Source organism: Pseudoliparis swirei, chromosome 4 (genome assembly GCF_029220125.1).
Source record: "Pseudoliparis swirei isolate HS2019 ecotype Mariana Trench chromosome 4, NWPU_hadal_v1, whole genome shotgun sequence".
Taxonomy (NCBI): Eukaryota; Metazoa; Chordata; class Actinopteri; order Perciformes; family Liparidae; genus Pseudoliparis; species Pseudoliparis swirei.
This window is the reverse complement of record NC_079391.1, coordinates 15,385,347-15,397,995: the sequence shown is the minus strand read 5'-3', so window position 1 is coordinate 15,397,995 and position 12,649 is coordinate 15,385,347. Positions and strand designations below refer to the sequence as shown.

At 40.1% G+C, this 12,649-nt stretch overlaps 1 protein-coding gene across 2 annotated transcripts in view; it reads right to left on the bottom strand.

The window, feature by feature from the left end:
• The window catches only part of epha6 (eph receptor A6), a 46,128-nt gene that overhangs the window by 12,595 nt on the left and 20,884 nt on the right, over nucleotides 1-12,649 (bottom strand). For both annotated transcript variants that reach the window (XM_056412396.1, XM_056412397.1), the window contains exons 6-7: nucleotides 9,443-9,598; nucleotides 8,207-8,548 (exon numbers count right to left, since the gene is read on the bottom strand). In XM_056412396.1, the coding sequence (XP_056268371.1) occupies nucleotides 8,207-8,548; nucleotides 9,443-9,598 (498 nt within the window). The remainder of the gene's footprint in view (nucleotides 1-8,206; nucleotides 8,549-9,442; nucleotides 9,599-12,649) is intronic.

The following is a 12,649-nucleotide window of genomic DNA, read 5'->3' as shown; positions in this document are numbered from 1 at the left end:
TTGTTCGCTAAAGAGTGGGAAAAAACACAAGCAAGAACAATGGCAAGTTGCAGGAGGACCGAGCCCCTCCGAGTCACCTGTCTGACCGGCTCAAGGGAATGAGGACATGAGTGATCTCAGTCATGTATTGCTCGAGCCACTGCAGTGAACTCGATCACGACTGCAAGACACATTTGAAAAGTCTCTGCAGTCATAACAAAAGAACTATATCATCATTGAACAAAAAGTTTCCGAAACTCCACACTGGAAAGAAAATCTGAAACACAGCTTGAGAAAAGCACATTCTGCATATGTTACTTCTCCTTTCTCCAGTTTGCAGAAAGAAAATCTTAAGAAAAATTACTTTTGAGAAATGAAAACAACCTCATTGCAGTTTGCAGGAGAATTTTTTCTCACTATTATAGGAATACCCAAAGGGAAAGGAGGGCCAGGAAGCAACCATTTGACTGTCCAGCTCCGGTATGATGTGCATCCTGAGAGAGACATTTGGGTTAACCAAACCACTAGACGCACAGAAACTGTTTATCATGTTTGTCAGTATTGCTGAATTTGGGGAACATTTTTGCAAAAGGCTGCTGAGGGGAGCAAAATAAGCCAGGAGAGATTCCAATATTTACCATCAATTATTCATAAAGCCTTCGCTTGAACAGAATACGATCTGACAAACAAATAGATCCAGTCCCAGTGATGTCAAGCGTGCTCTTTTAGAGATCATTGTTGGAATACAAATTCAAACCAAGATAGATGTCTTTCACTGGCCTAATGCTCAGAGAAGCGGATAACCTGTGAAACACAGAAAGCCAAAGGCCAGATGGGGCCCTTTAGAAAGGCTAGTGTCACTGAATTAAGTCAGAAGACTTGAGTTTCACATCTTGTGAAAAGGCCAAGACGTCCTCGCAGCAGCTCGGTCCGGATGCTTCACAGTCCAGCAGCTCTAAGAAAAGGAAGGTGTGTCATATCAATTTAAAACATACACTTCTTGCAGGGTTATCCAAGGAGACAAAGAACACATACAATACGAGCACACACTCTAAACATTCATTATCACACATGTATCACATCTGGATAGGATCCCAATCAATGGACTTGTGAAGTCTAATAAACAGTCTGCAGGCCGACATCACACACCGCCGTGTCAGCCATGTGTCCTCTCTATCCTGGTGGCAGGTGGTGCCTGAGATGCACAGAGTGCCTGGAGATGTTGTGGGAATATATCAAGCCTCTCAGTGTGGCTGCCTGCTGCAGTTATTAATAGCAAACAGCAGACACGCCAACAAAAATAAACACTAAGTATTGGCAGCACACTCGGTGCACAAGTGCACAGACAAGGACGAACTCCAGTGAGTTGCGAATGTCATCCATGCCATACCTGAATGTTTTAGCTCAATACTGACCAGTTTAGAGTCTCCTTAGGAAAAAAAGCAGTCATTACGACAAGGCGCAATATATTAAACACAAGTTCCCTGAAACAAATCTCTCAGTAAGTTGTCAAAGGTGAAATATGACAGTTAGCTGAAAGCATTTCAGATTTAGCTGTGGGTATTTTATCGTTTCTGTCTGATTGGTGTGTGACCACGTCGCCAATTCAATGTGACCACTGTAATCCTTAACAAAAGCTAATTACATTTGCGCAGTAGGGCTTCATCAAATAGTTACTTTCACTAATTCATCTACTGATTATTTATCGATTAACGTATGGTCTAGAAGAACATATCAGATACTGGTAAAGAAAATGCTTATCAATCTTCAAATCCATTGTGTTTATTTAATAATACAAAGCAGAAGCATAATCAACTGATTATCTCAAAGAGAAAAGACAAGAAGCAAGCACTCTTTCTCTGTAATATTTTACTTAATTTACATGAGCGATTGGTTTTAAAAATAGATGGATTGATTGGCCGTCGACCAGTTTAGCAACTTAAAAATGTCAGCTTTGGCACACAGTGCTGACAGATAGAGAAAATGGAAGCGCACCAAACCTGAGGCGAAGATCAACTTATCTGACTGGAAACAGACACAAAATACATATCAGTCCATCAACGACCAGCAGAGATGTCTAAATATGTCCGAAGTTCATGTTTTGTCAGTCATAAAACAATCAAATATGTAGTTATGCATGCATTAAAAACTATGAAAGGATTACTTGCATTAAATCCTAAAAATCCTACATCAACAGACCCCCACATGTAAATGAATAAATGAAAGTGTAACTACATGGGCTCGGGATATAAATGAATCTTTTGAACATACCAAAGCAAAAATGGTGTCCATGAAATGTATGTTTTCATAAGAAAGTATGATGTGGGGTCAGGGGACGGGGTCAGCTTGGGGTCAGGAGGGGGTGAGGTTCGGGAACGGTGTCAATTGGTCTGCGAACAATCTGGGACGATCTGAGTCGGACATCTGGAGACTCTCCCATGAGCAGAGACACAGTCGGAGACCAGGCGGAGAGGGAGAGGGGCGTACAGTCAGAGGTCAAACGTGCGCATTCCTTGCTCAATTAAACGCGTGCACATTCCCTCTGGTTGCGCATTCCTTGGGGCTTAGGGGGCAAACCACCAGTGTGAACGGGTTCGTGGGAACGTTGCAACAATGCGCAAAGCAAAATCTGACCGCAACGTGTTTTGACGAGCCCCCTGTCTGCCGACTGACACTGTGCCTCCTGTAACCTTCATCAGCTGGAGCGCAGACAATCCAGACCAACTGCTGACAACATGCTGACAAGCAATTTCAGCCACACCGACCCACCCACACCTTCCCTGAAGCGCTTTACTAAATAATATTTTCAGTTGGCACCAATAAAACCAGGCAGATAATTATGCATAATCCATTTACAGGATTAATTTGTCTATGAAAAACACATTACTAGAGGGGTTTCTGTCTGCAGCATAGAGCATAATGTTATGTATCTATCGCCATGCATGCATGCGTGTGTGTGTGTGTGTGTGTGTGTGTGTGTGTGTGCTTGAGGTGTGGAGTTTTGTATGCATGGACATTTTTGGTGAGAAAACGCTCTAAAAGCCCTCTGCTCTTGTGCAAGAAGAGCTATTTTAGGTTCAGTATAAATCAATCCATTGGTTAGAAACCTATTGCTATGTATGAACGGCTCAAAGAAAACTATCAAGCTCTTTCTAGTTGAATCACGATTCACACTTCAAAAGATCATTGAGAACAAATGAACTCCACAGATGGTTTATTGTTTGTTGTTCTGAAAATGTGTTAACCCATAACTATGGATGAAAAAAGATAAAGGAGTGGGTAGAAGAGAGAGAGAGTTAACAGGGAGAGCTGTAAAGAGATCCCACACGGTTGCATCGGCCCAGCATCCGAGTTTATAAATAGTCGTCAGCCTTATGCCCACAGCAAAGTAGATGAAAAAAAGAATCCACTGGGGGAAAGGGGAGGAGGACAAAGTCAAAGAGAAGAACATTTCCTGAATCACAACACACACCTTGGGGATTGTTATCGTTTTGAAATAGAAAAAAGGGGTGATGAAGATACAAAAGCTAAAACAAAACAAAAATAAACATTCAGATTTGAGAAAATGTTAATTACGTAAACTTCTCCTCCTTTAACTTGTCATCCCATAGAAAGACATGCATACAGCACACCAGTCACGCTAACATATGCAATATACTATATATGTTTGTACACTTGGGCATTAATCGTGTTCTAATAGTGTGAAACACGTCGTATACGCTTGAAGAAGGGTGATACAAAGCAAATTAACTCACTACAAATCTGGGTTTTTAATCTCAAAACATCGCGCAAGGACACACTCGATGAACCAGCTCAACAATGTTATGTCACTATTAAATAGAGTAAAATATCGAGAATTCTCCTGAAAAGCTGCAACTGTAGTCCTTTGCCATACGCCGGCATTGACGACTGGTGGTGTCTTGATTGTTGCATGAGAAGAAAGACGAAGGTAATCAATTATGAAAACAGCCCGAATTGATTGACGCACTAACACAAACACGAATGCCGTGGAGAGACAAAGGGGATCCAAAGAAAAGGGCCAACATCATCCACTGGCTCAATGTCAGATTTGGCAATCGTAAAACGACGTCATGGTGATGACATGAAGCTGTAATCAAACGGCGTACAACAGGTTTCATCAATGTGAAGTGAAACCTTTTGCTATTGTCAAATATTACCAACAATAAGTCAGCTGACAATGCAAAAACATACGAGTAAACATTATTAATAATAACTTGATCTTGCTTTAAGGACCAGTGTGTTGACCAGTCTACTCGCAGTCAAGCCTCAATTTAACTGAAAGACAATGAGTACAACTCCGTAGAGAATTCCACATTTAAAACGGCAGCTATTCGATTTGGATAATCTCAGAATAAATGCATCATTAAATCTCTCTGAGAATGATTTGATTTGATTAGATATGTAATTCAATAAATGTAGATTATTTCAGACTTCGCAAATATAAAACCTGTGCCACCAACAAAAATACATGAACACTTCATAAGTGTAACCTTTTGTCTAAACCTTTAAAGGCTCAATCGCGTATCATTTTCAGCCAGGACACACACTTTTTATTGTACATGAGGATTACTTCTAGACTCGTGGTTGCCTCTCTGCTCCCGCTGTAGGAGCACATTGTTCCTCCGTGCAGCAAACACCTCAGACAACATTGCACTGATTTCTACGTGCGTCTTTAGAGAATACTTTGTGGGAGGAATCGTCGGTGAGAAATGCTCCGCTGAGCAATAACTCCAGTGTTTTTGAGCCGATTGCAGTTTGCTGTTCATAAGCACAGAGATCGTCCTGCTCCCGCTGCTCTGCATGGCTGCCTTGTTGCTGCCTTGTTGCTCAGCTCTCACTGCCACCTAAACTGAATGATAACTCCAGTGTATCCAACCGTCCACAAAGGCAAACACTCAAAGACAGAGCGAACGTACATATTGCTTAACTGGGCATTACAACTTATCAAGGTTAGACAAGCCCACAGACATTAAGGAGGAGAAGGTTTAGCATAATTAAAAGAATAATGAAACATTAATATGCAATTTACTAACAGAAAGCACGCCGACCGAAAATAAATGGTGCCCCCTCCTTCATTCAAAAAATAAATCCAGTTAATTGCTATTTCTGCTTTTGATTGGCTATCATTCCATCATGAACATAATATCACAATCAATTACATGAATCACCTTGCAGCATCTGTGTTAATTGGCAATGAGCCGGTCCATCCCAAGTCCATCCAAACAGAAGTTTAGAAAAGCACAGATTTAAAACAAGCCTCAATGCGCATTCTACCTCATCTGAATTTATAGTACGTTTTTGAGTGCTGGACTAAATGCTTTGCATTCAACAGTTATGTTAATATGTTAGTTATTAATGTAGGTCGGTTAATACATGGCCTCACCGAGAGACTTCTCGAAAGATTTTCCTCAAATATAAATATTAAATGCTATATGCATGTTACCTGCTCATTAACATTTGTAGAAGTTATTTAGAGGAATTAAGCATGTGTGATACTGGGAATTACCTGTGGACGTAAGTAAACATTGAAGTCCAGACCATATCTGTACGTGGTATACATGGGTAACGCATGTATACCACGTACGCATGTGTGTGTGAATATAAATCACATGTGTATGGATTTGTTTGCCTGCAGGTAATGCAGGTCTCTGTGTGTGTGCATACAGTGTGTCCTACCTAAGAGAGGGAGTTTGACAAGTTAATCCATTCTGAACATCCCAAAGAAAACATCCCCACAGGCTGCTTCTCTTTCTCGACAGATTATTTTGCATTCCAATTTCCTCCCGTCAGTCGAGCTGCTTGTGCCAGAGAGATTGTTGTGAAGTGACACATACACTGCTGACATCTGGTTTCACAGATGATGACAGCAGAACATTTCTAAAAATAATACTTTGAATATCGAATAGTTTTTACTGAATACTAGGGTAATGATCATTGATACCTTCGCAACAATACACTCTGAGAAACTGGGCATGAACACTTATCAATTATCCATCTATACCCCTTATCTTCATTAGGGTCGCTGGAGCTGATCCCAGCTGACATCCAGCTCCAGCGAAGGCAGGGCACGTATCGAGACAGACAACCATTCATGTTCACATTCACACCTATGGGCAATTTAGAGGTCAATTAACCTGAGCTGAATGTCTTTGGGAGGAAACCAGAGAACCCAGAGGGAACCTACGCTGCCACATGGAGAACATGCAAACTCCACACAGAAGATAGATAGATAGATAGATATATACTTTATTAATCCCCAAGGGGAAATTTGTCGTAAGGCCTGGCCAGACTGGGAATTGAACCCACAGGTGAGGCGACTGTGCTAGCCACTACACCACCGTGCAGCCCTAGGAGGCATGACCACAACTATAGTAAATCCTTAAAGAGCTAAAAAAGACAAAAGTGTTGGTAGAAAACGATAATAACCTGATGAGATATTTTTTTAATATTATTTTATTTAACAAACTCTGGTGCTGTATACCACTTTGTTTCCAACTGAAATATATCAACAAATGATTTTCATGGAATTTACTCCGTCCGATCTGTCTCAACCACACAAAAAGTGGAAGAAAAGATAAACTGTCACTTTCTTTCAGTCTGCAGGATACAAATGACAAACCGCAACAATCTTACTGTTACGATTCTGTCAGCCTCTTATCACACACAAAGATGATTCAGCACGATGATAATTCCCTATTTAGTATATATCTGTCTGTCTGTCTTGTTATCAGCAGAATCTCATGGCTTGCCGAGAGGAGAAAAATGTGCGCATACATCCCAGAATAATTTATTAATCCACTCCTTTTCCTTCCTTCATTTCAACCTTTTCCATCAATTATTCCATTAATATTCTTGCCCTTCTCGTCACTAGAGCACTCAGGTCTCAGTGCTTACATGAGGACATCTACAGCAGTTGATAGTGCTAATTAGGACGAGGTTTAGGTCATAATGGTTCCGTCAGCTATTCAAGGGGTCAGAGATGTGCGTCACATTTTTAAACGTCAAGCTGGACGGAAAGAAAAAGACTGAACAAAGACACAGGGTTCTCAGGAGGGAGAAAAGGCAAATCCAGCTGCAAAATAAACAAATGTTCCTGTTGCAGGAGCATATTTATCTCAATATATTTGCATGCAGACACAGTATTCATGAGCTAAAAATTAAGTTTGATGTAACTACAGAATATGGATATCTCAAGCATGCTAATTAAATCTATAATTATATTTTTAAAATGGCTTGTTGAATCCCTCATCAATCTGTCCACCCGAAAGGCAACAAATGGGATCCATAAACTGCAGATGTTTGTAAACAAAACCAAAAAATACTTTTTTAAGAACACCTCAGTCAATAGTGTTCTACAGCTCTTATGCACCAAAGTTAATTTGGAATTTAACTCAAAGCCTTAAGATAGAGTTTGAGGATATATTACCAATAATCACGATACATGTAAGGCACTGGAAGCATTCAACCTAAACTGGTCCCTTACATCCAATCCACAGTTAATCTGATAAATGCCCAAAAAGGTCCAGTGTGGACTACTTTTCCACATCTTGTTAAAAATCAATCCAGTATTTTGGGAAAGATCTTGTTGATGCTCATGTAAGTTATGTAGTTTCTGTTGGTGTAACAGGTGTTTTTGGAAAGCAGAAAGATAAACATGTAAATGAGTAACCTGCTCTCTTTATAAACTATTTTTTACGAGTTTTGCTTGGCTCCCTGCCATCCCACCAGCTGAATGGTCCACCGGGAAATTCCCACCTTTCCAGATGGCCATTTTGCCAATGCCAGCAGTATTAACATGATGAATGTTTCGCAATATGTTGTAGCTTACCATGTACTATATTTAGCCCTGCAAAATGTTTTGAAATTGATTTCTGTCATTATAAAATTCATGGCCCCAACTAAGGACTGTTTTCTTTATAAGTCTTTCAAATATGTTTTAAAGGCATACTTTATTTCGAAAATACTTTTTAAATAAGACCGTGAAGCCCATTGTAAGATCTACAATGTTCACCGTATTTCAATCAGATAGCTAAATAAATTCACTCTCTGTTTAAGCACTGCAAGTCAAGAATATCCATATAATCCACCGCTATAATTATGTCAGAGGTACATTTATTTGTCAACATTGTCACAGTTGGATTCGAAGACCGTGAATCCAACCGAACTGACACAAAGCACCGAAGTGAACAAAAGCTCTGCAACTCACCAGCTTGGTGTGTATTGACGGTAACATTGGCCAGCGAGCGGGCGGACACCCCCAGCCCAGAGACGCCGTTTGCCGCCTCCACATGGAAGGTGTAGTTAGCGTGCGTCGCGAAATCTAGTATTGCCACAGAGGTACCGGTCAGGCTGAGCGGCCGTGGGATGAACCGCAGGTCTGGCTCACATGGCTCACACTGTGTGTCGCCGCCTCTTCCATCACAGCGCTGGCACAGGATGTTGTAAGTGATGTCCTTCCTGCCTCCTGTGTCACTAGGAGGCATCCACTGCAAGAAGAGAGCCGTGTCATTGATCAATGACACCAGCTTCCGGGGAGCCGATGGAGGCCCTGGAGAGAGAGAAAAGACAATTAGAGAGAGAGATTACTCAATGATAACTCACTGATTGTGCAAATGTAGCATTTCAAATGTAGAGGGGTTTGATTATTGCCTGATTAAATAGAGTGAACCGAAACACATGATCTCTGATCACTGGTGACATTTCAGACTCTGTAGACCTCTTGTAGACACTATAGACACTAAGTGTGTCTACAGTTTACCAAAAAAATATGACATATGCAGCAATAACACGATAGTTGTGGAATACTACTGGGCAAAAATTCAGGTTTTTATGTAAGAATCAGTATTATAAGTACAGCAAATACACCACTCATCTGACCTTGTGAATGAAGCTTCACTGAGCACGTGATCACCACAATCTGTCAATCAAAGGACCTTTAGCAGCAATAATGTAAATCTGCAATGTTGTGTGTGTGTGTGTGTGCGTGTGTGTGCATGTGTGTGTGTGATGTGCGTAGGTAAAGCTGTGTGTGGGTAGATGGTTTGTTTTCAACCTATTTGCAGTATTTTATTCAAACAGCCTGTGTATCAATGTTCATGATAATACAAAGATCTGATGTTTTTTTCCAATTTTTAAACTCTATAATGTCTGTATTATTTTGTATTATATAATGTGTGTAGTTAGAGTGGGTGGTAAGCTTTCAGAGTGCCCTCTGTGTTTAATTCCACGATGCTACTTGTCAATTTCATGAATGCTAGTGTCAGAATGTGTTGTTTAAAAAAAAGTTGAGGTATGGAGGAATATCGTTATGGAGGCACAGAGTCTCTTGCTCAAATAAAAAAGTGCAAATGGATTCGGGAGGGATGGGATGACCAAAATAAATTACAGACATTCAAAAAGAAATCCTGCTGAAGGAGAGAGTTTTAGCAACTACTTTACTAACTTGTACAAGCCATGGTGGAGGAGTCTATGATGGCTCTGTAGAAGCCTTTGTTGCAGTGGCAGATGGTGGCGGCTTGGTCATGGCTGGAGCTATGTGGAGGACACTTGGAGCATTCAGTGTTCCCAGCATATGCTTTGAAGAAGCCAGGCTTGCAAGCTGGAGAAAAAGAGAGGGGTATAAGAAACTTAGGTCAAGCCCGATGCCTGTTGCTGTAGACATAAAACAATTATCCCAGTCACTTTCACATTATTAATTAAACACCGGTATCAGATAGGTACTCAGTATCAGTCGATATACAAAGCCCAGGTATCGTTATCGGGACAATATATCAGTCATCCCATAATGGCTTACTATGCCCCATGCTGATGGTGCTGCTGTTCATTGTCCAGTCTAACAAAAGGCAAACACCTGGAATGCCTCTTTCTCCCACAGCACAGTACAGCAGTTTGCTTTAATTGGGGTCTAGCTTGGGTAAATAGGCATTTTTCTATAACGTCAGGTACTCTAGTTGTGAAATAAAATAGGCTGAATAGCAAATGGTTGTGCATGTTAGGATTCCTGATCCAAACGTTCTCAAGGATGTTAGAAGCGTCACCCGAAACACAATTAAGCATTGATCAAACACTCAAGTAATCACTCGAAAAAGTCACTGATAACGTTACATTACAAATGACTTAGCAGGAGGTTTATTAGTCTAATCGTTATTCTTAGTTACTAGTTGCCTTCTAAAATGGTCTTATCCACAGTTTCATGTTCAGTTTCTAACAAACACAAAACGAAGACATTGTGTTTTAGTGAGCTTCCCGAAAGGCAATGAACTGGAGCGGGGGACAATGCTACAACAGGCCCGCCCTCGCCTCAGCGTTGGGTGTATACACTACGTTGTGCAAAATACTTTGCAGCCCCACAAAGGAATGTTGCTATTGTTTGTCTGGCATGTTAAAAAAAACTATTAACATACAAATCATATATTATGAAAATGTAATTATAGTCTCCATTCAGACTAAAACCTCCATCCACTTACCTGGTATTCTGCAGTGTCCCGCCCTCACCCCGGTTTACTTTCCAACCTCATTACTTCCTTCAGTTCTCTCCTGTTTGACCTTTTCATTTCCTTTTTTTCAATCTATTCAATAAACTCTCCTTTTCTTATCCCTCCAATTTTTCTTCAACTGTTTTGCTCTGCCACACTCTCTCACCGTTTCTTAATTATATTTCCTTCTTTCTTTCAATATTTTTCCATCCATTCTCCTGCTGTCCTCTGCTTCGCTCTTTCCCTTAAGGCTTATCAGAAGATGACAAAACCATTGCAGATTGTCTCCTTCTCCCCAGACTGATCTCAGCAGGGAGAAATAAAACACTAATAGTAAGATTATATAATATTCTGGGAATCTGGGGATGATTTTTGTAGAAAGATGTGTATAATAGTAATACATTTTTCGAATTATGAAATAAAAATGTCAGGTATAACACAGTGTAATTAAATTCAATCAAGACTTCATGGCAGACAGCCAGGGGGATATTTTTAATCATTTTATCATTCAAATATTTTCCGTACAATAACTATAAGTAGGGAGCCACAGTTGTTTATTTTCTTCCTCACATCATCAGAGACAGAGAACATATAACATAAGTACTGTATGTTACTTCTCATGCATTATTGTCTCTATTGAGACATAACCACTTAAATCCTGCTGCTGATACAAACACCTTTTATTAGACAGAGATAAGTTTCATACTGCGTGGCATGAGTGATGTCCAGCTGCTACCCAGTATCATGGGTACTATATTTAAGAAAGTATTGCTTGGGCATTGATTATCCTGGTAAATTTAAAGTAAATTGAATTAAATTGCTCCTGCAACTTATATTAATGCAGTAATGGAGATTAAGATTTCATAAATTCAGTAGTTGTAGGAACACTAAATCCCTCAGATTATAATGCAGACCAGTTGATGCAGTATCTCGAGCATCTACATGTTTGTCCTCTCGGGGGAGGACAGGTGGAATGAGGATAAGGCTTCCTACCTCAGGCTAGACTGTTTGTTATGTGAGTCTATACCTGAGGCTAGACACTGTTAGAGTGCCATCAACAATTCAGTTGTTACCTCAATTGATAACACAGTTCACTGTATAGAGACCACCTATCGAAGAGTAGCCGGTCACACCAGCCTGGAATATTATTGAGAAAAGACAAATTGGACTGTCTTGAAAATGTCTCCCATTGTTCCCGTCCCACAGAAATTGATCGTGTTCAGCTTTGACCTTCAAAATGTTTCACCAATGATGAATCCAATACTAGCTAGTGGAATGAATATCTCATCGCTTGTTCCCAGCAATCTGAAATTCTATCACGTTATCACTGTCAGAATAACTGTCCTCCACTGTCTGTGGAAAATACTAACTTTGATTGTCTTTCAGGTGTTTATAAATTGTAGTTAATGACCCCTCAAGCTAAAAAATAGATGTACAAATGTATTGTAAAAAAACTTTTTTCTTCTTGTTTGACAGAGATTTATGAATGTTGCTGAGCTATGACTTTCAAGCAAAACACAAGATATTACTTATTTTCGCCACGGTGCGCTAGTCAGTTTCTCTGCCAATTCTGGCTTTACGCCACCACCAGATTCAGAGCCACAACTAACAATTATCTTCTGTTGTAAATGAATCAAAACAACAACAACATTGTATTATGATAGAAAATCCATTTGACTTTGCTTTCTTTAGAGCTGTTCTGTATTCTGTTTATTTCACATATATATATCCTTGAAACTTGGTGGTCAAATGACAAGCAATGTTCAGTGGTTTTGACTGAGAGGAAAAATGAGAAATGAAGGAAATATGCAAGATGGAAAGAGATACAAGGAAAAAACAACCTGCAGAAATAGGTATTAGATAATCGAGTATAAAGATATGGAAAAGGGATGAGATGAAATATTGACACACCGACAGATTTTCTTGCCAAAATCACATTTCTGCTTAGCTTCTAATGGGAGTGTAATTTGTCACCCAGCTTCCAATTTTTGCGGCTCCTCCTTGGATATTACTTTCCTCCTAGGTTGAGCTCCTGCCAAAGGCAACAAACACACAAGTCATTTCAATTCCCAGCTGCTCGCTGCTGTACGGCGTTCGCTGGGAAGATCACCACCAAAAAGCAATTGCAATACTCATAGCACTATTTCGATCAAAAAGTTTTAAAACAGGCCCCT